Source organism: Rhinopithecus roxellana, chromosome 17 (genome assembly GCF_007565055.1).
Source record: "Rhinopithecus roxellana isolate Shanxi Qingling chromosome 17, ASM756505v1, whole genome shotgun sequence".
Taxonomy (NCBI): Eukaryota; Metazoa; Chordata; class Mammalia; order Primates; family Cercopithecidae; genus Rhinopithecus; species Rhinopithecus roxellana.
The window spans coordinates 101,088,035-101,111,409 of NC_044565.1; the positions used below are offsets into that span (position 1 = coordinate 101,088,035).

Below are 23,375 nucleotides of genomic sequence, written 5' to 3' on the forward strand. Positions count from 1 at the left end.
GGCTAACACGGTGAAACCCGGTCTCTACTAAAAATACAAAACATTAGCCGGGCGTGGTGGCGGGCTCCTGTAGTCCCAGCTACTCGGGAGGCTGAGGCAGGAGAATGGTGTAAACCCGGGAGGCGGAGCTTGCAGTGAGCCGAGATCGCGCCACTGCACTCCAGCCTGGGCGACAGAGCGAGACTCCGTCTCAAAAAACAAAACAAAACAAACAAACAAAAAATTAAGTATTCAAGTTCAATTTTAAAAAATGACTTAAAGGGTTAAGCACAATAAATTTAAAATAATTCACCCTTTGTAAATTAAAGGAAATAAAATATTAGGTAGGATTAAGAGCATGATTATTTGTATATTAAAGACAAGTAAGAAGAAATTAAACCATTCAGTGTAATGATAGATTTACATTAGGTAAAAGACAAAAACAACCCTAAAATCTTGGGTTGCTAGCTGGGAAGGAATATTCAGTAAAAATACCCAGAAAAAGAAATGTCAGGCAGTAATGCTATATATTTCTAAATATACTACTACTAAGCAACAAAAATTCAAAACAGGCCGGGTGCAGTGGCTCACACCTGTAATCCTAGCACTTTGGGAGGCCGAGGTGGGTGGATTGCCTGAGCTCAGGAGTTTGAGACCAGCCTGGCCAACATGGTGAAACCCCGTCTCTACTAAAATGCAAAAAATTAGCCGGGCATGGGGGTGCGTGCCTGTAGTCCCAGCTACCTGGAGGCTGAGGCACGAGAATTGCTTGAACCTGGGAGGCAGAGGTTGCAGTGAGCCGAGATTATGCCACTGTGCTCCAGGGTGGGCGACAGAGGGAGACTCTGTCTCCAAAAAAATAAAAATAAAAATAAATTTTAAAAATTCAAAGCAGTTTTCATACTTAGTATAATTGAGAAATGAGAAAAACTACATCAATTGTAATAGTGTTTTGGGGATTAAATTCAGTAACTCCCTCTTAAGATTTAAGATTGTGCCACCTTTTCTTAGCATTTTTGTCAAGTAAAAGTTTTTTTGATGTTGCTTTTTTTTCATGTTCCTATTTTCTCTACTTAAGCAGAGTTAGCAGTGATAGTTTTCCTTATTTAATCACATCTTATATTTTTTGCATTAAAATATGCCTTTTAAAATGTTATCCATAATTAAAATGTTATCCATAGAAAAGTTATCCTATTTTCTCTAATGTAAGCATAGTAGTGATGTTTTCCTATTTGATCAAATATTTACTTTTTGCATTAAAATGTCTTTTAAAATGTTATCCATAATTGGATATCCATAATATCCAATATACATGTCTTACTTTACTGTAAGCTTATGATTTACTTTACTGTTGGCTTATGATTTGCTTAAATTTGGAGAAACTATGACTTATTTAACTAGAAGTCTCCTAGGCACGCATACTGCTTGCTTTTCCTTACTGAAAATTATGTTGATTTTTCTTCTGCATGTGCTCCTGTTTGATTCCAGTGCTAGTGACCTGATCTAGGCAAATTTCACAGGACTTCCTAACTCCAATCCCTCTTGGTTATAGGCTGTCTTACAGCTGCTGCCATAATTTCTAATTCTTCCTTGCTGCAAAGCCTAGATAATTTGAGACTGTTCAGTCCAGCGTATGCTACAAGCACCTGATTCCTCCACCTCAATCCTGCCCCTCTTCTCTTGCTACCTGCCACTCTTACTTCTGCACCTGGCCTCTCCATCATGTTCTGCTAAAATGAAATTCTCATTCTTGTGATAAAAGAAACCCAATACCTTTCCAATCATCCCTACTCCACTTGGGTCACTTTTCTGTTTTTCTTTATCACCAATGAAGCCAGTTTTTACTTAATTATTTCCATATATTCTCATAACCATACATTTATATATTTGCCTACATCCCCACCAGTTTATAAACTTAGTACAGTAAGGGTCTTAATCTTCTACTGAAATCCTATTTCAAAAAAACTCTTCAGTAACTGACTCAAGATGTACAACTTTATCTTTTATGTGATTTTTTTAAACTGTTAAAAATACATGGAAAAAAAAAAAAGAAACGGAATGTACCAAATATTAATAGCAGTTACCTCTGGAAAATTTCAAAATGGGACTTGGAAGGGGTAGGGGTATGGTTGGTCATAGTAATGTACCTCAATATATACCCGTTACCTAAAATTGTGACTGGCACATGGGTCTTCAATTAATATTTGTGGAATGAATGGTCAGAATCTAAATGTTCAGTTAACAGTATGAATTTTTTTTGGTAGGTTCTTTTATAATCTTCAGTACTTCTTAAATATTCCATAACGAACTTGGATTTATCATATAAAAACTCACACTAAAAAAGATACACAAGCAAATCTGACATGGAAAGCATGACAACCAAATTTGACGTGGATAAAGTTTTAAGATTCAGCGCAAGGTTTGATCCCAGTATCTTAAAACTTTTTGGAAGACAAGTCCTCTATTGAAAGCAGACGGCTTTTAAAAACATCTAAGATACAGAATCTTGAATTGACAAACTAAATGTTGTCATAATTATTTCCTCCAAAGAAATTCTTAATCTCATGCAAAATACCTAGCTGTTGCATGCTGTTCTATGGCTTCAAATACTATCAATATAGTGATTCCCCATTTCATTTTTAATATTTTTTTGGAGACAGGAGCTGGCTCTGTCTCAAGTGATCCTCCTGCCTCAGCCTCTCAAGTAGCTGAGACTACAGGCGCATGGCAACCCATCCAGCTAATTTTTATTTTGTAGAGATAGGGTCTTGCTACATTGCCCAGGCTGGTCTCAAAATCTGCGGCTCAAGTGATTCTTCTGCCTTGGCCTCCCAAAAGTGCTGGGGTTACAGGTGTCAGCCACCATGCCTGGCCTAGTGATTCCACATTTTAATTTTCTCCCCTAAACTCTACACTCATATGTCCAACTGCCTACTACACAATGTCTCTGTTAGAATTATTAATAGCAATCTCAAAACTCAATTATGTTCAAGGCAGGATTTGATCTATACCCTCCAATTTGCTCCTCCATTGGTTTTCTTAAATCGCAGTTAATGGCAGCACCACCCCTCTCACACCAAAAAGTGGAGTCATCTTTTGATCTTTTTCTTCTTGTTCACATCTAATCCATCACCAAGTCTTATCAGCTCTACCACTAAAACACACCCCAATTCTGACTTCTCCCCATGACTATCACCCCAGTCCAAGGTCCCACCATCTCTCACCTAGATGACTATAAGTCTTCCTTACCTTGTTCCACTAGTCTTTTCTCCACTGACCAGTGAAATTTACAACACACCACACATCCCCTTTGCTTAAAACTCTCCAGTGGCTTCCCATTAGACTCAAAACAACATCCTAAATTCCTCACTGTAGGCGTATAGCCCTAAATGGTCAGGCCCTTGCCAATCTCTAGAACTTCATCACCTACTATTCTCCTCCACTCAATGGACTTACCTTACTGGCATGCTTTATTTCTCAGCAAATAATTCCATTTGTGCTTTGGGGACTAGTTTTATTGTTCTCTTCATCTCAAAAGTTTGTTCTTTGATCTTGGTCTAATTTTCTTATCATTCAAGCTTATGAACCTATAAAATTGTGCCCCAGTCCCTCCACCACCATATTCTGCCTCATTTTACTCATAGCTTCGGAAATTACCATTTCATTGCTGTCTTATCTACTATAATTCAATAAACTCTGGAAGGCAGTAAAGCTTTGTCTTGTACCCCAATGTACACCCAATACTTAAAATAGTGAGTGGGACACGGGTCTTCAATAAATATTTGTTGACTGCATGGCTGAAGAGAGTCTTAATGTTCAATCAAGCGTCCAGGGCTCCAACACAGTTGCTCCAACTCATCTACACTTTGCAATAGCAACCTCTCCTCCCGTCCCCAACAAATAACCAGCTACCTCCCACAAAATTTCCATCCCAAACCTCTTTAGAATATAGTACTTTAAAAGTCTATGTTCTGGATCAGCTGTTGCAAAATTATAAAACAAAACCAGAGCCTCAAATATATGTAGCTTTTATGCACATGGGCCAAGCAGCATTGCCCTCTTTGGAACTTTTTTACCCTCAAGTCAGCCCTTGGTATACATTTCTATCTAATTTCATCTAAGTAAAACTGTATGTGCTGGGGTACAGGTAAGCAAACAAATCAGTGCTATTTGCTTTATGTTAACACTCTCAAAGATGGACCTGGTTCTGTATCCTTCTTAGGAGGGTCCTATGGCCAGGCACGGTGGCTCACGCCTGTAATCCCAGCACTTTGGGAGGCTGAGGTGGGCAGATCCCCTGAGGTCAGGAGTTCAAGACCAGTCTAGTCAACATGATGAAACCCCGTCACTACTAAAAATACAAAAATTAGCCAGCCATGGTGGTGGGCACCTGTAATCCCAGCTGCTCAGGAGGCTGAGGCAGGAGAATCACTTGAACCTAGAAGGCAGAGGTTGCAGTAAGCCAAGATCTGGCCACTGCACTCCAGCCTGGGTGACAAGAGTGAGGCTCTTGTCACTAAAAAAAAAAAAAAAAAAAAAAAAAAAAAAGGGTCCTGATTCAATCACAGGCTCTTTGGCTTGACTAAAAAGCAGTATTTGCTATAAAAATAAGAGATCTAAGACCAGTCTCAATAAAACTTACCAAATTAGTGCTTAATGCCAGAGAGAAAAGAAAGATTAGAAATAAACATAAATAGCAACCAGATCAAAATGAAATTAAAAAATTCTTAAGCTTTGGATTTTGTCAAATGAAGCTTAAAATTCAAGTATCAGTTCTTATGGTTCCAGCCATTACAAATCTTATGTAAACATGAGAGCTAAAAACAGATTGGTGTGTGGAGAATGATTATAATGATTATTTGGGCTCAAGTTTTGTCTAAGAAACATAAATTTAATGATAACTCTTAGTAACTATTTAATCCAAGCTGTTTTGCTTCAAATATTTTGTACTGTGTTTAGCCAGAAAAGAAAATACAGATGAACGCTTTCTCTTTGTAAGGTGATTGTATTATAAACAAGGCTAAAGTAGCAAGACTAAACTTTTAGTGCAGATAATAAAATTTGAGTAGTACAAGAATACTCTTCAGGTAGCATCTATAGGATAAGAGCTCTAAATGTTTTTGTATCAGGTGGCAATGCCATCTAAAGTAATATTAACAACATAAATGTATATATGTGCATACATACACTTACACATATAGGCGAAGGGAGAGGGGTGTGTGTGAGTGTGTGTGTGTGTGTGTGTGTGTGAAAGGGAATGAAGAGAATGCATAAGAATGGGTACAAATCAAAGCAACCTTTTCTTGGGTTAATTATTTCAACTATAAGGATGTATCTCAACTTCTGAAGAAATTCCTGGTTTGTATTTAAATGCACTTTAAAAAGACCATAACACACTCAAATTTAGTTGACAGGCTACAATGGGATTCAGAAAAGGACACAGTGAATATAGACTTAGGTGCAAGTTCATGCTGGTGATTTTTCTTTTTGAAAATGTAAGCCACTAATATTTTAAGAAAAAAATTTAAACCAAAAATTGCATATTAATATTATACACAAACTGAAACATAAGTGACTTTTAGCACAGTGTATACATGCTTACATAAACTCAAACACATTTAAAACAATTTCCATTTAACATATGAAAGTTTTGAAATACATAAAAGCATTAATACTTTCTATAAAACTACAGTTAGAACATCAATTTGCTACAAGCATATAAAAACATCAAGTGCTTTCTTGGAGTTTCAAGTTTCCTCTCTAAAACACAATCTTGCTCACATATATAGTCCTTTTCCAATAATCAGTATGAACTTTTTGTTTCTCAAGAGGTTTATTTTCCAGGTACATTATAAGCTCAAGAAAACAGACCCAACAATTATGCAATATAATTATGTCATAACAACTTAATTGCACATAATGCTTTAAAGTAGGTTTGGATGAAGTTCTCAAACACTTTGGTATATGATCTTCAGGGACTTTAATTAGAAACAACAGAAATTCTAAGTCCCTTCAATTCCCATTTTGCTTTAAAATGGACAAGTCTTTGGTTAAAGTTCTACATTTTGGGCATTTATTTTTAATCAAGATGGTCCCCAAACCAATACATGGTACTGATGTATTACAAATTCACAAGACTTCATTTAACCTGCTTCTGATGCAGTGGGAGGTTACAGATACTCATTTACTATAATATGTCATTGGATAGCTTCAATCTTTCACTTATAAGCAGAGAAATCAATAGATTTATTACTTCTCTGTCAGTTTTCTGTTATAACCTAAACTGTACAGTAATTTGCAGTAACTATACTGCTCCACAGTATATATAATTATGACTGATAAGATGTAGAGCATTAAATTTAGAGTTAGCTTATTTTGATAAGTCAATATTAGACTGTACAGTAACTCTGCATTAACTATGAAAAGGTTGTTAGTTAATGCTTATTTAAAAACCCCAAACCATTCCATTTACAAGAGAAATTGTTGCAAATGTATAAAACAGCAGATATACAAGGAGAACACCAAACATACTTTATTAGCACAAAAAAAGCAGCCATAACAAGGCACAGCAAGCAGAAACATACATTAGCAGTCAAAGGGTTAGTGTTGCATACAAATATAGCTCTTCTTTTTTGTAGCCTTGGCAATAGCCATAGGGATGTAAAATAACATTCTGTAGCAGCAAGTAAGGAAACTATGGAGCACTCACCAGTGGTACAGAGCACATTAACAAAAAAAGACACAAGAATGGATTCGGCTACTGTAGTGCAAAATGTCTAGGACAGAACTGTAAATTCAGTTCAGTTACTAAGAAGCAAACACTAGAACTTGATATAACTTCCAAAAGAGCTCACTCAAGTAGTAGTACATATTATTCTAAGTGACAAAAAGGTGCTAAGTAAAGTTATTTACAGATATAATGGTTGTACAGTACCTTTTAAATCTGCAATTTAGGTTTCAGATTTTCCATTAAGAATTAACTGCACTGAAATTCTATAAATTATACTTAAGCAATTCAGCTATGAGAGTTTACAAAAAAGAGACAAATTCTGCCATCCAAATTATTAATTACAGTTCAACAATATCTCAACATCAGCAACCATTGTAGTTACTATTATCTGACTTGTTTGGGCATCTTCTTCTAGTCTCATGTACTTCATGGTTCACAAAATCATCCTGGGCATAGGAACAGATCCAACTTTTATGAAACAACAATTAGACTGCACATCAACTTAAAAAAAAAAAAAAATCACACGCAAGACTACATTGCAGCAGCTATTCCAAACGCCTGTTTTAAGTTAAAGCACTCATTTAAAAAACTAATACCTAGGGCCTTTCAATAAAATTCTACTACTAGCTTTGTAAGTCTGAAACTTTAAGAATGACTATTTAGAAAACCTGGTTTACTTAACGGTACCTTTTGCAGAAGAGAAAAGGCATCTGATTATAAACTACATCAACACGTAAGTGAACTGCACTATGCCCTTGTGGCCAGAAAATTGCATTTTTTTCTAAAAGGAAGGCAGTCTTTCATTCTTTTTGGACTTCCAAAGCTTGATTTATAGTAACTACAAACATCACTATTTTTGGAAGGTTATAGAAAAACTCTTAGAAAAAATAATTTCAAACATTAGTCACACTGTTGAAATACTCATCCAATATTAATAATTTGTTCTTCAGTAAGAAATAGAATTCTTCATAACAAATGCCCCAGAGTTGCCTCACTCAAATACTACAGCCATTAAAAACCAAACTGTTAGCGAAATCGGCAAAATGTTTTTGTAGTCTTACTTAACACCTGTAGCTCTATCCTCTGGTGTTCCAATAGGCACCACGTTTATCTGAATAAGTAACAGCAGGTCGCATCTGACAGATACTAACACTAAGCTTACATACTGTATGAAAAAGCCTAATACTGCTACGTGTGCTTGCTATAGGTGTACTGTCTGATGCACATGAAAGCGGACCTAGTTAACACCCTTTGGGGACCGGAAAGTTTACTTTGCCTTGACTGGTTCTCGTTCTAACCAGCGAACTCTAACTTTTTGTTTATAATGATACTCTTTTAAAAAATCCTGTAACATTGAGGGTAGAGGGAGCCCATCAATTCCATCATACGTAGTGCACCTGCAGATTACCGCGCGACAGATATACTGCAGGCTAAAAGGAAAAGTCCTATTTAGTGATATAGTAAGCAATGGTTCAAAAAACATGCACGAACTGGGATCTTTATAATGTTCTAAAAGTCCTGTTACAGTGGAGGAGTGAAATACACAGGGGTCATGGGCATCGAAACTAAAGTTGTGATTCCACTGCTCAATTCGGGCATGCAGGGATCTGTTGTAGCGGCGGAAGCTCACAGAGAAGAGGTAGTCCTCTTGCGCAGAGTCCCTGAGCAAAAACGTGCCTTCAGGTTTCCCTTCGAGAAGGGCTTCTGCTTCATAACGGTCCATCACTCCCCAGTAACAGGGATTCCCTGTAATTTGAAGCAAATCAGGCACGAGGCAGTGTATGTAATCAATCTGTGTGTGGACTTTCCAAGCTCCCTGTCTGCTAACATGGGTATGGCTGTCTCCAGATATCTGACGCTGCTTCTGCCTCCGTGACTGCAAACACAGGGTGGTTGTATCCTCTTCCGAGTCACAATTAGCTTGTGGAATTGCAGAACTGTCCCCACTTATTTCAGTCATTCCAGGAGCTAACTTTGGTCCCAGTTTATATAATGGATTAACCTGCGCAGTAGCTTCAAATGTATGTATTTGTGCATTGGGAGGGGGATCAACCCCTTCTTCAATACTAAGCCGCCTTCTCTCTCTAAGCCTATCTTCTTCATCTTCTGTAGAAACCAAAGATGGATCAAATGTATCAAAAAATGTTGAATGTGGGCTCACAGGAGCTGTATGCTGTTTAATCAAATGCCATTTTTGGGCTAAATCTGAGCCAGCAGGAAATGGGCATTTCTCAAGCATTAATTCAGACAGATGGATTTTTCTTTTATTGGAAAAGAGAGGCTTTGACTGCTTGCTGTAAGTTCTCATGGGAAAACACAAGCCCACAGTATCCTGCAACCTCTGTCTCAGAGAGCGACTTCCTACAGTTCTGCTGGAAACACTGTCCATGTCGTGTACAGAACTTACGCCGTAGCGCCTCTCCCTCCTTTGAAGTCCACTTCGAGTTCTCCCAAACTTTTTATCAGCATCCAATGAACTCTGGGTCTTTGTAGAACAGGAATGTTTTTTCTTCCCACCCCATGGAGCATGTCGAGAGTATGAATCTCTTCGTGCAAGTCTTGTTCCCGGGGTAACACAAGAATCATTATCCTTTTCGATGCTTATTTCAACAATTTGAGGGATTTCTGTGGCACAATTTTGATTTCTCCTTGAAGAATTCTTTGAAGGGCTTAATCCCAGTTGCAAGGCAACATTTTCTCTTAAGGGACTACTTTGTTGCTGAGGAGTTGAGTCTCCTATGCTGATGTTTTTCTCTCTGACAGACAAACATCTGTTGGAGTTCATGTCCACATTTTCACTACGGCTTCCTCCCTCATGACCGAAGAGATTCTGACACCTGTATTTGAAGTTATTCCACATTTTCCCCACTTTATCCATTGATTATAAAATCTAAAGACAAAACAGGAAAAAAAGAAAAATAAATTAATCAGAGTAGCATGTGAAGGTAGCTAAGGCAGTGCCCACGTCCCTTTCCGTTCGGAATTTCAGTGATATTGGCCAAGAGTTCACCTATACTGCTGTGCTGAAGTGATGAGGCGTGTGTTCTGTTGGGCAGCAGGAAGGCCACCGGGCCTTTTAGGCACTGACCTTGTTCAAGCCAGTCCTTACTTCCCATTTCCTTTCAGGCAGAATATTCTGAACTCAGGTGAAAGGAAATAAACGCTCTTAAACTCTGGTTTCTTTTTCCTGTGCTTCAACCTGTCTCCTTAACTTGAATATTACAAAGGCAAAATATGTTCCATATTGTTGAAACACATTTGTATTCAACTTTTCAAAAGTTATAACCAGGACCACATTTTGTAACACATTAAAATTAGTTCAAAAACCTTTCATTAGTAGCAATCTTCCCAATTTCACTTAACCAGTTCCTTGCAATTCTAAGGTTTACAGGTTCATCACTTGTGAAAAACCCGTATCTTCCCTCCTACCCTGTAATGCATCAAATTTATCCATGATTTTGAAGAAGCAGTTTGAGTAGAAAAGAAAGAAAAAGAATGTAATATTTAGGAAAGGTGTCTTTTTTTTTTTTTTTTTTTTTTTTTTTTTTGAGAAGTCTTGCTCTGTTGTCCATGCTGGAGTGCAATGGTGAGATCTCGGCTCACTGCAACCTCCATCTCCCAGATTCAAATGATTCTCCTGCATCGGCCTCCCGAGTAGCTGGGACTACAGGCATGCATCACCATGCCTGGCTAATTTTTCTATTTTTAGTAGAGATGGGATTTCACCATGTTGGTCAGGCTGGTCTTGAACTCCTGACCTCAGGTGATCCACTGGCCTTGGCTTCCCAAAGTGCTGGGATTACAGGCGTGAGCCACCACGCCCGGCCAGGAAAGATGTCTTAAGCTTTCCAATTCTTAATCCTGGAAGAGTTTGGAAATTATAATAGAGTAATAGAAAGAAAGGCTACGGTACTATAGTAATCACAAAAACAAAAACCAAAAACATACAATTTGGCATCTTTATTCTTGTTCCTTAAAAAAAAAATCTAGGCCAGGCATGATGGCTCACACCTGTGATCCCAGCACACTGGGAGGCCGAGGCAGGTGGATCACGAGGTCAGGAGATCAAGACCATCTTGGCTAACACTGTGAAACCCCGTCTCTACTAAAAATACAAAACATTAGCCAGGCATGGTGGTGGGCACCTGTAGTCCCAGCTACTCAGGAGGCTGAGGCAGGAGAATGGCATGAACCTGGGAAGCAGAGTTTGCAGTGAGCCGAGATTGCACCACTGCACTCCAGCTTGGGCGACAGAGCGAGACTCTTGTCTCAAAAAAAAAAAAAAAAAAAAAAAAAAAAAAAAAAAAAAAAAAAAAAACCTAAAGCAGTGTATGACACTTTACAAATAAATTCTTTTAAGACTACAATATCGGCCGGGCGCGGTGGCTCAAGCCTGTAATCCCAGCACTTTGAGAGGCCGAGACGGGCGGATCACGAGGTCAGGAGATGGAGACCATCCTGGCTAACACGGTGAAACCCCGTCTCTACTAAAAATACATAAAATTAGCCGGGCGAGGTGGCGGGCGCCTGTAGTCCCAGCTACTCGGGAGGCTGAGGCAGGAGAATGGCGTGAACCCGGGAGGCGGAGCTTGCAGTGAGCTGAGATCCGGCCACTGCACTCCAGCCTGGACGACAGAGCAAGACTCCGTCTCAAAAAAAAAAAAAAAAAAAAAAAAAAGACTACAATATCAACAGGCACACTGTCTAGTTCAGTAACTACAAGTCAACATTAGAAGAAATGGAAAAACCTAAACTTAAAATTCAATTGGTTTTGTCACATTATGATAGCAGAAAACTTTGGCTGATCTTGAACTTTGACTAGTTATTTTTGTCATAAACGCTTATATTTTCAAGAAGTTGACTAGGAATAAGAGAATAACAGAGAATAAACTTTCTTAGAATGAACTGTAGGTCTTCCCATTAGTTTCTCACAGAAAGGGCTCTTGGACTAATGGAAACACAACATAGAAAATTAATGTCCATGATATCATAAAATGTACTTTCAGATGATTTAATTCTTTATTAAAAGCACACTGTCAGGCACATATGAAGTTTGCATGGTAGTTGGCATATATTATAATAAAATGTATTAGACAGAACTGTTAAATCTCAGCAACGTCTATTTTAGAACACGGCCTCCTCTGTCTTGCAAAAATCTTTCTCGTAAGCCTTTTTATGAGGTTTATGCCATTTGAACTTCACGTGCCTTGTTATCATTTATTCTTCTTCTTAAATTAAGATTTCAGTTCCTTGCCCATAGTCCTGTTAATATAGCCGAATTCCTGCCATATTCTTGGTGACTCCATTGTCTTTGTAGATGTTCTCTTCCAATATCCTAGCCCCTTTCTATCCTGGTTTCTTCTCATTTATTTTAAAGTTAGTTTTTATTTTTACCTAATTCACATATTTGTAGTTTGAAGGTCAAATACCACTACAAGACTCTTAACAAAAAATAGCACCACCACCCACCATGTGACTACTAGAAAATTTAAAAGTAACATATGTGACTCAGGTTACATTTGTATTGAACATTATTGATGTACAGCAAGGGCCGGCAAACCAAAGTCTGAAGGCCAAATCTGGCCCATGGCCTGTTTTTGAAAGGATCCCAGCTCAGAAAAGTTTTTACATTTTTAAAGGGATTAAAAAAACATACACGCACAAAGAACATTTGACAGAGACCACATGTAGTCTGCAAAGCCTAAAATATTTTCTATTTAGCCCCTTTCAGAAAAAGTTTACTGACCCTACTCTACCTATTTGAGATAAACCACATCACTCTAGACACAAGAAGTTCAAGAATTTAACTCTCTTCTCTGTGTTTATAAATTTTGTAGCTATCTAAAGATACTTCTCTGACAAGCAAATTATACCCAAAAAATAACTTTTAAAAAGTGACCTAACCTAAAACCACTCATCTCCTTATATAGCTCTTTATAAGTTGTATGAATTAGTATGATACGCAGAAAACATCTGTACTTGCCAAGGCACAAAGGCAGTTTCTAACACTGAACCCTCTGGTTCAGTTTCACAGAGCGTGAAAGTTATTTCTGTATTCTTACTCTGGAGCATGTTATCAGATTGTGTCTTACTCCATGGAGAAAGACAGTTGATTTTTCTTGACATGTGAAATGTGATGTGGGCAGTTTTAATATCAGGAAGGAAAAAATACTCACAGTAATTCATGGACTAGTCAACATAACAATCAGGAAGGCATTTCAACTATCTTGATATTAACAATGTCAGATTCAAAGCTCTTTTTTTTGTTAAATTTTTAGAACTGTGTTTAGGACAGAGCTGAAACCCTTTGAGATCTAAATTACAACTCTATTACTTTATGGTTTTATATAAAATTATACAGGGCTAAAAAAAGTATAAAATTTCCATTGCATTGATTCTAGAATAAAAGTTTATCATCCATTACAATCTCTTAGATTTCTACACATGCTTAGCTATTCTGAAAACTATCCAAAGCAAATTTCTAAAAAGTTATTCTTTCCCCCAAAGAATAATAATTTAAAACTGATTTTATAATGCTTTTGGAAGTTAAATAGCTTTTGTTGAAAAATTTTATTTAACTGGATAAGCTACAAATTAGAATTATGGAAAATTAGGTCAAATTCCATCACTACATAAATTTACATATATAAAAATGAAATAGTACAGTCAATGGCCCTTCTTAATGCCAAGTAGTATCTATTACAAAATTTACACAAAACAAAATAATTGAAATAGTTCCCAGGAGTTTATTTCAATGGGACTTAACCCATGCTTTATGAGAAATAAATTAAGTTTAATGTGTTTAAAGAATACATTGAGAGAGAACTATTATACTTACATAATTATAACAGTTACATTCTTAAAATATATAGTTATAACATAACAGTTATATTCTTAACGTTGAATGCCATAGAAGAAGAATGTGACAACTCAAATCCTTCCTCTTCTTCAGTCTATCTAGACTTCTTAGCCATAACACCTTTCCAATAGAAAGTCCTTCAGTTACAGTAACAAAAATTGGGACAGGTAGACTGATTAAAAGTATTTCTGTATCAAATTCAGGCACAAGAGGCAGTTTAGGAGACAAGTTCTGATTGATATTTTGGTGGCATTTCGATAATTTTTAGAAAAAGATAATACATTTGACAGTAAAACTGACCCAGAATTTCAGGAATGTGTGGCTGTCATAGCTATAGCTTCTTAAAAGAATCTAAGAATCACCTGGCTTTTTAAACATGATTTATTTTTTATTGTTATTTACACATCATATTGTGACATGATCTATTATTATCTAATTGGATGGCCACTTATCCTTTATACTGTTACTTAATATTAGGTTGAACTATATAAAATTGCTATTTTGTGGGTAAAACATAAACATATAATTCAACCTCAGAGTTACACTGTTACAGTGTACATAATACGTTAATGCAGTAGACCATGTACACTCAAAAAAATGGTCGAGTCCTCTAATCTAGTATACCCAGACACTTCTGGTTCCTAGCAGTGAGTTATACTTTTAGTTGTGTTTGGTTCCAAACCTGTTCATACCATTTATATTATTGTAACTGTGTGATTTAATTAAATGTTAAGTAACGTAATGAAGTATGGAAGAGTGGGGAGTTTTATAAAGTTAAATGACTCTGAAATACTCAATAAAAGTGAAATACTTATGCTGCTGAATTAGGTCTAGGCCAAGAAAATAGTTCAAAGAAATGGAAAAAATATTGCAAAGATCTATAAGGATTCTAAACTAAGAATTCATCTGAAGAGCCTAAATTCCTGTCCTACTTAAAAAATCCAAACTGGAATCTTACATGATACATTATGGGCATGGCTTCCCCAACACAGATAATATGGATCTACAACTAGTAGACCTACTCTGAAAGAAAAGGCCTTGGCTCCTTCAGAGGTGTTTGAACTGGAGCAACCCCATCTTGAATAGAGGCTGGGTAAAATGAGGCTGAGACCTACTGGGCTGCATTCCTAAGAGGTTAGGCATTCTAAGTCACAGGATGAGACAGGAGGCTGGCACAATATACAGATCACAAAGACCCTTGATAAAACACAGATTGTGGTAAAGAAACCAGCTAAAACCCACCAAAACAAGATGACAACCGAAGTAACCTCTGGTTGTCCTCACTGCTCATTATACATTAATTATAATGCATTAGCATGTTAAAAGACACTCCCACCAGCACCATGACAGTTTATAAATGCCACGGCAATGTCAGGAAGTTACCTTACACGGTCTAAAAAGGTGAGGAACCCTCAGTTCCAGGAATTGCCCACCCCTTTCCTGGAAAACTCATGAATAACCCAACCCTGTTTAGCATATAACCAAGAAATACCATAACTATACTCAGTCAAGCAGCCCATGCTGCTGCTCTGCCTATGGAGTAACCATTATTTTATTCCTTTGCTTTCTTAATAAACTTGCTTTCTCTTTTCTATATTGACTCACCCTGAATTCTTTCTTGTGCAAGGTCCAAGAACCCTCTCTTGGGTATGGATCAAACCTCTTTCCAATAACAGCTCCTTAATCAAAAGACTGGCAAATGAACATAATTATATTCTTAAAATTAGAATAAACTAAGGTATGTATCCCTTCTATGATTTATTGCTTTATTAGACTTTATAGACAACTAGTTCTGACTGAATCAGGTAAGAGGCCTTCCTCAACAATCATAATTAAAATTTATAGTAGTAGTACCAGGATTGAGTAGCAAGTAACAAAGTCCTAAAGATAACAGGGAAACGTGACCTAGTTTCGGGGTTGGGGAGCAAGGAAGACTTTTCTGAGGAGGTGATATTTCAAACTTTTATCCTGAAGGATAAGAAGAATCAGGAAAATGTTCTATAGGCAGAGGGAACAGCATTTGCAAAGGCCCTGAAGCAGGAATGAGCATGGCATGAACAATGGCTGAAGTTAACACAACCCAGTGAGTGAGGGGAAGTGTGTCAAGATGAAGCTGGAGATGTAGGCCTTATAATCCGTGACAAGAGAGCAAGGGTGGATGCTGATATGGCACTGAAGACTACCGCAGGAGTCCAAGTAAGCACCCGACTAGGATGGTGACAGTAGAGATGACTATGAGATGTTCAGATGTCTAATCTATAGGATTGAAGATCAACTGAAAATGAGAAATGAGGAGAGACTGATGCCGCAAATGACACTAGGAGTCTAGCTTAGGCAAACAGATGAATAGAGATGCTGTTTCAGAGAGAGAAAACATGAAATAAAACAGTTTTGTCAGGTAGGGGTTTGAAGAGAGTCAACAAATTGAATTTTTAAAATGTTGCTGTTGTGGCTGTCATGGAGATATGTAAGTAAATGCTAATTAGTCCGTTAGTATACATTCATATAATGGAGCACTAGGTAGCAGAAATGATCAACTACAGCTACCTGCATCAATATAAAATGTAACACTCAAAACATAATGCTTAGAGAAAGAAATTATAAGAGATGAATATATCCATTATGAAACAATTTACCTTTTAAACAAGCAAATCTCCAAATATATTGTTTAGGTATACATACATATATAATAAAGATACAAAAGCAAGAGGATGTCAGCAAAGTTAGGATAATGGTTGCCTATTACGGGGAAGGGTAGAGAATTAGAAGAGGCACTCAGAGGCTTCTAAAACAGCAGTCCCCAACCTTTTTGGCACCAGGGACTGGTTTCATGGAAGAAGGTTTCAGGATGAAACTGTTCCACCTTGTATCATCAGGCATTAGTTAAGATTCTCATAAGGAACATGCAACCTAGATCCCCTGTGCACAGTTCACAACAGGGATGAATCCTATGAGCATCTAATGCTGCCGCTGATTGGACAAGGAGGTAGAGCTCAGGTGGTAATGCCCGCTTGCTGAATAAAAACATAAGATTAAAAAAACAAAAAAAAACAAAAAAAACAAAACACTGAACTACATAGGTTTCTCTAATGTGGTGCAGGGCTCAGCAAACATCTTCTCTAAAGGGTCAGGCAGTAAATGTTTTAGACTTTGTGGGCCATACAGTCTCTATGGCAACTACTGAACTCTGCCACTGTGGCCTGAATGCAGCCATAGGCAACATGCAAGTGAATAAGCATAGCTGCATGTCAATATAACTCTATTTATGGTCAGTGAAACTTAAATTTCATATAATTTTCCCTTGTCACAAAATATTATTCTGATTTTCATTAACCATTTAAAACTGTAAAATCCATTCTTAGTTCATGGTAGGCTGTACAAAAACAAGTGGTGGGCTAGATTTTGCCCATTTGCCATAGTTTGCCAACCCCTGATGTACTACATAAAACATTTAAGATTATGTTTACCAAATCTAATAGTCATTCTATGGAACAGTTTGAAGATCAGTACTCTAAGAAGATGATCTTAAGTACATAAAGTAAATGGATGACCACTAGGGCATAAAGTGATAAAAGAGAAAACTTTCTTAGAAAAATAGTACACACACAGAATAACTAAAATACTCCAGAAATACTTTTAAAAATCTAACCCTCATTTTAAGTCCCACCACCTAGAGATAATCACTGTTAATATTCTGGTGAGTATCTTTCCACATGTTCTCTTTTATGCAAAACCTGTACATAATCTTCTCATAATAATAATAATAAAAAAAAAACTCTTCCATGTCTGTGTCTACATTCCTTTTTATTTCTTATAAAGTGTATTTTGTTTTTAAGTAAACTATGTCAGAGATGGAATCGGCTAGCAAAAGAGATAGACCTCTAGCAATTACATTTTTTAACAGTAAATCTAAGAGTCTTTGAAGTAAGTAATCAAAGAAATAAAACTCTGGAAAAAAGCTGAATCTTGAAAAAAGAGTAATAATGATGATAGTAATGGCTGTGATGACAATTTACATTATTGGGGGCTAACAATGTACCAGGCTCTGACATAAGCATTTTACTTTTCTCAACAACCCTACAAGTAATAATTATCTCAATTTTATAGATGTAGAAACCCATACATCTGAGAGATTAATAACAACTTGGACTTCAATTTCTTCTATTATTATTTAGTCTATTCAGCTTCTCTCCTCTTTAGCCAATTTTAAAATTGTATATTAATTCTAAGTCTAAGTACTATAGTGTCATTAAGTTATTTAAAACTTCAGAGAATACATCATTTGAATTATTGGAGAGCATAAAAAGATGGAATATATCTCAAATTATTATACAAACTCAGCATCACTCCAACATGAAAATTTGACAGAGGTAGCACATACGGACTCAAAAGAAAATTTCTAGCTTATTCCATTTTAATTGTAATGAAACAATACTCTGACCAAAAGAATCTCAAGCATATTCATGGCCTACCAACAATGTTTTGGTATCTCTACTCTATATGCCTATCAACTATTAAACCCACAACCCTTTGTGTAGGCCTGCATACCACTCAGAAATGTTCTGGTACTATTGTAACAAATGGTTCTATATTAATAAGTTCTACTGCTTCTCTGAATACTACTTTTAATTATATGGTCAGTTAAGAATGTATTTTGTAATCATATGCCTAATTTCAAGGGATGGAGTTTAGTAAGTTCTTACATTTTTCTCTGTACATTAATATAGTGGTCCATTTTTAAAAAGAAGACACAGAACCAAATTAAGAGTCATGTGTTATATAGTCCCTACAATCCTACTCTCCAAAAAAGAAAATTTTAGGGCTATTTCTTTTTCTAATTAAAAAAAAAGTATTTAATTTTACATTTCCAGTTCCTAAGTTTTATCCATCCACAGAATTCTAACTTCTAGTATCATGTAGGAGGACACGCCAGGCCTAGCAGAAATCCTATTCTTAAGCCCAAATCTCTTGTAAGATACTGCCTATGCTTTGCTTAGGGCACCAGAATGAAAAGCAGATAGACAATGAAATAATCAAACACTTGGGAGGCAGGAGCAGAAAGGATGAATTCTAGTATTACCATTTAAGAATGCTAGAACCTTGAATGTCTTTCTTCATATTTCTGAACCTAAATTTGCCCCTTGGTACAATGAGGATAACATCTACCTTACGGGTTGGATGTGACGATAGAAATAATATACATAAAATGCTTGGCTCGTAGGAGACCCTCAAAAGACAGAGAGGTTTTAAAAATGTTACCAGTATTATCTAGCATCTTCAGCTTTTCTCTCTTTTAAAAAATACTTCTCTCTTTCAGTTCTTCTGGATCATGCCACAAATGTCATTTTCCTACATACAGTATCTGCCAGAGTGAAAGTTCTATCCATGACTCCAATTTCCACATCATAGCCTAAGAAACGCTATCGAGATTTTCTTATATATCTTATATAATATACTAACAAATATACCATTCATTGAAATGCTTCTTCACTGACTCTACAGCTCATCCATAAAAACTAATGATAGCTAATCTGTGCAGTACTGGGTAAGGTCCAGGAACACAGTCCTTATTCATTTGGAGGGGCTTCTGATTCCTTTTTAGTCTAATAAAACACTACCACAATTTAAATTTTGCTCTATAGATGCCGTACACTAGAGAAGCCTAAAATCCTAATAAGTTATGCTTCATTTTCTTATATAATATATCTTATATAATATACTAACAAATATACCATTCATTGAAATGTTTCTTATTTGGCCAGCATTACCGGCAGACTGGTATAACACAAATAACATAAGCCTTAGATGTAGCAGGACCTAAAATCAAATTCAAGCTCTCACTAGCTGTGTAAGAGACCTAAGTCTTGGCCTTTCCAGGATAACATGACATAAGGTAAGAACAACTAAGCATATATAATAGAGCCTCAAAAATGATAGCTTCTGATACACAACCAATCCAAAGCATGTTAGTTCATGTTAGTGACAGTAACAAAAAGTAAGGCTATTTTATGCTTAGGGAAAGATTATTGCTGAGTCAGTTCTGCATTGATATCCCACCTCCAGGGAGACTACTTCTGTTAGGCAAACCAACTTAGTAAAGTCAATAACATTTTACTCAGCATTATAACCAAATGTGACTAGTACTGTCAGCACTGCCTCTACTCATCATGCTTACTACAGCACAGGGCATCAGTGCTTCCTACAAATCTCCCTTAATATAAAAGGTAGTTAAATATAAACAAAAAATCCAACAAAGTAAAACAACTCTCAGTTGAGGAATTTAGTAGACTAGCTTAATCCAGCAAAGAGTCTCTGATTGGGGGAACTACTTAACAGTGAGCTCATTATGATCCTGCTAATAATTTACAAATAATATTCAGTTACCAATGGTAAGTGAGCAAATGGAATCTGCACCACTTCCTTCTCTAGGGAGGATAACCATTTTATAACCCCAGCAGTTTAAATCAAGTATCACAAGAAATTCAAAGACTCTAAGGACTAAAATAAAATAATGTTTTGAAGATAACAACTTTTTTACTTTTTATCTAAAACTGTTTAGAATACATTTACTAATCTTTAACAAACTTAAAGATACTACTGTCTCCTATGCCAAATTTTAGCTCTAAAAAAAACTAATGGAAAATAATTTGACAACTTGTAATGAATCCAAGAAAGAAAAAAAAAGAAAGAAACCAATCAGGACAATGTGCACCCCTTTTTGGATCTACCTTCCCTGACACCATAAAAAAAAGGAAAATTTGTCCGGACACAGTGGCTCATGCTTACAATCCCAACACTTTTGGAGGCCGAGGGAGGAGGATCACTTGAGCCCAGGAGTTTAAGATCAGCCTGAGCAACACAGAGAGACCTTGTTTCTACAAAAGATTTTTCTAAAATTAGCCAGGCCAAGTGGCATGCATCTGTGGTCCCAGCGACTCAGGAGGCTGAGGTGGGAGGATTGCTGGAACCTGGGAGGCTGAGGCTGCAGTGAGCCAAGATCACATCACTGCATTATAGCCTGGGTGACAGAGTGAGACTATGTCTCAAAAAAAAAAAAAAAAAAAAGAAAAGAAAAGAGAAAAGACAATGGAAACATCTTAAAATTAGTCTTTAGGAGGATATTTGAGAAGGGTATCAGGAGAAGTAAAGGCAAATAAGGATAACTTTTAATCATGTTAAGAAAACAATGTAAAGAGAAGTATGTTGAACAAAATCATCAACTAGAAACTCCAAGTAATACAGCTTAGTTTTGGTTTTACCAATTAGCATGTAACATACAAATTTAGTTTTTAGAAGTAGGACAATCAAGAAATCTTTAGTTTATTAACAACTAAAATTAAACATAACCTATCAAAAGCTGAGAAGCTGAAAAGATTTTTTAAATATTCATTTTAACATTTGCTGAGTACCACATGTGGTCAACATGATGATAAAGTTCAAGCTCTCAGATGTGAATATTTAAAGCTCTTTCTCTATGCCTATTTACTCTAAATTCACCTTCAATTTAAGCAAACTTTATTTGCTAGATACCAAGTGCATACTTACAAACTGCAAATTAGAAGGGTTGGGGATGTGGTAATAAAGGAGCACTACATGTAAGTACAATGACCACAGCAAGAGAAGACCAAAGAAACCCTAAAAAGTGTAACAGTCCAGGGCCACAGACTACATGGACACATTATGCAAGAATAAAAAAGGGAACACATGGAGACATAAAACAAAGATTTAAAAGATAAAAGACCAGTTGGGCACAGTGGCTCATGCCTGTAATTCTTAGCACTTTGGGAGGCCAAGGCAGGCAGATCACTTGAGCCCAGGAGTTTGAAACCAGCCTGGGCAACAAGGCAAAACCCTACCTCTATATACAAAAGTTAGCCGGGTGTAGTGGTATGTGCCTGTGGTCCCAGTTACTCTGGAGGCTGAGGTGGGAGGATCACTTGAGCCCAGGAGGTCAAGGCTGCAGTGAGTTGTGTCTGCACCACTGCACTCCAGCCTGGCCAACAGGGCAAAACCCTGTCTAAAAAAAAAAAAAAAAGTAAGAGACCAAGACCACTAAGCAAATAAATTTAAAAACTAAGAAGAAATGACTAGATTTTTAGAAAAACATAAATTACCAAAACTGACTCAAGAAGAAATTAAAAATCAAAAGCCGTTCAAGACTTTGAAACAGTAATTAGGCCGGGCGCGGTGGCTCAAGCCTGTAATCCCAGCACTTTGGGAGGCCGAGACGGGTGGATCACGAGGTCAGGAGATCGAGACCATCCGGGCTAACACGGTGAAACCCCGTCTCTACTAAAAAATACAAAAAACTAGCCGGGCGAGGTGGCGGGCTGCCTGTGGTCCCAGCTGCTTGGGAGGCTGAGGCAGGAGAATGGCGTAAACCCGGGAGGCGGAGCTTGTAGTGAGCTGAGATCCAGCCACTGCACTCCAGCCTGGGAGACAGAGCGAGACTCCGTCTCAAAAAAAAAAAAAAAAAGAAAAAAGAAACAGTAATTAAAATCCTTGCTGAAGGAAAACGCCAGCCTATGCAAGGTGTTCTAGGCAGAAGAAACAAATCTGTCTTAACAACCTTGATGTGTAATCACTGATGGCCAGAACAAGAGATCAAAAGACATGCAACAGCCAGCTCAATAAGGCAAGAAAAAGGAATAAAGTCATGCAAATTGGAAAAGAAAATAAAACTCCATTTTCTGATGACACGATTGTCTACATAGAAAACCCTAAGGAATCTTAAATAAGAAAGAAAAGTAAACTTTGCAGTTTAGCAGGGTCACAAGATATAAGATCAACACACAAAAATCAATTACATAACTGTATGCCATACTAACAACAAACATGTAGAAACCAAAATTAAAAGAGATGCAACAAAAAAATGTAAAGGAGACAGGCTGATGGGATTTTTTTTTTTTTTTTTTTTTTTTTGAGACAAGAGTCTCGCTCTGTCACCAGGGCTGGTGTGCAGTGGGGTGATCTCGGCTCACTGCAAGCTCCACCTCCCGGGTTCACGCCATTCTCCTGACTCAGCCTCCCGAGTAGCTGGGACTACAGGCACCCGCCACCATGCCCAGCTAATGTTTTGTATTTTTAGTAGAGACAGGGTTTCACCGTGTTAGCCAGGATGGTCTCGATCTCCTGACCTCGTGATCCGCTCGCCTTGGCCTCCCAAAGTGCTGGGATTACAGGCGTGAACCACCGCGCCTGGCCCTGATGGAATATTTCTATATTCCAAAGGAGAAGATTCAAATGGCAAGAGAGAAAACATGCTAGATATCCTAGAGTTACCACTGTCTTTGTACTTACTCTGGGGAGTGGTGAATAAGAAGAATGTGGGTCTATAGTCTACTTCACAGCCATATCAGGCCTATCCCTCCTCTCTATCTCCACTGCCCCCTAACAGGTTCAGTCTTTATCATTTGCATGGATGAATCAGATGCCTAAATAGTCTACCTTTCTCCACTCTCACTCCCTTCTGGAGCATCCTTCATAGTATTGATCCCAGGATTTCAAGCACCAAAGGAAAAAAAAGAAAAAAATCAAAGTGCTCTGTGTCTGGCTACTTCCTCCACCCTTTAAAAACTGGGAAGAAAAAGTACAGCAAAACAACAGTTAAGGGTACTATAATTTAGGAATATTAAGATAATATAGCTGGAATTACGCCATCTGGAGAATGAAGGTGATCAAATGGTTGTTTTTACATATACAGAGACTCTTTCTTCAAAAAAGAGAAATTCTTACTGGCCACTCTTCAATCCTTCTAAAGACCAAAGACAAAGAAACTCTCAGGAAAAAATTAAATTTCAAATGGTT

The 23,375-nt window shown here is 37.2% G+C and overlaps 1 protein-coding gene across 3 annotated transcripts in view; it reads right to left on the reverse strand.

The window, feature by feature from the left end:
• SOCS5 (suppressor of cytokine signaling 5) overlaps positions 1-23,375 on the reverse strand; it is a 167,346-nt gene that overhangs the window by 96,772 nt on the left and 47,199 nt on the right. For 2 of the 3 annotated variants that reach the window (XM_030921399.1, XM_010364301.2), the window contains exon 2: positions 5,439-9,599. The exons of the other annotated variant lie outside the window; for it this stretch is intronic. In XM_030921399.1, coding sequence (XP_030777259.1) covers positions 7,977-9,587 — 1,611 coding nt within the window. In that variant the 5' untranslated portion in view covers positions 9,588-9,599 and the 3' untranslated portion in view covers positions 5,439-7,976. Of the gene's footprint in view, positions 1-5,438; positions 9,600-23,375 lie in introns of those variants that run through there. 3 annotated transcript variants of the gene reach the window in all.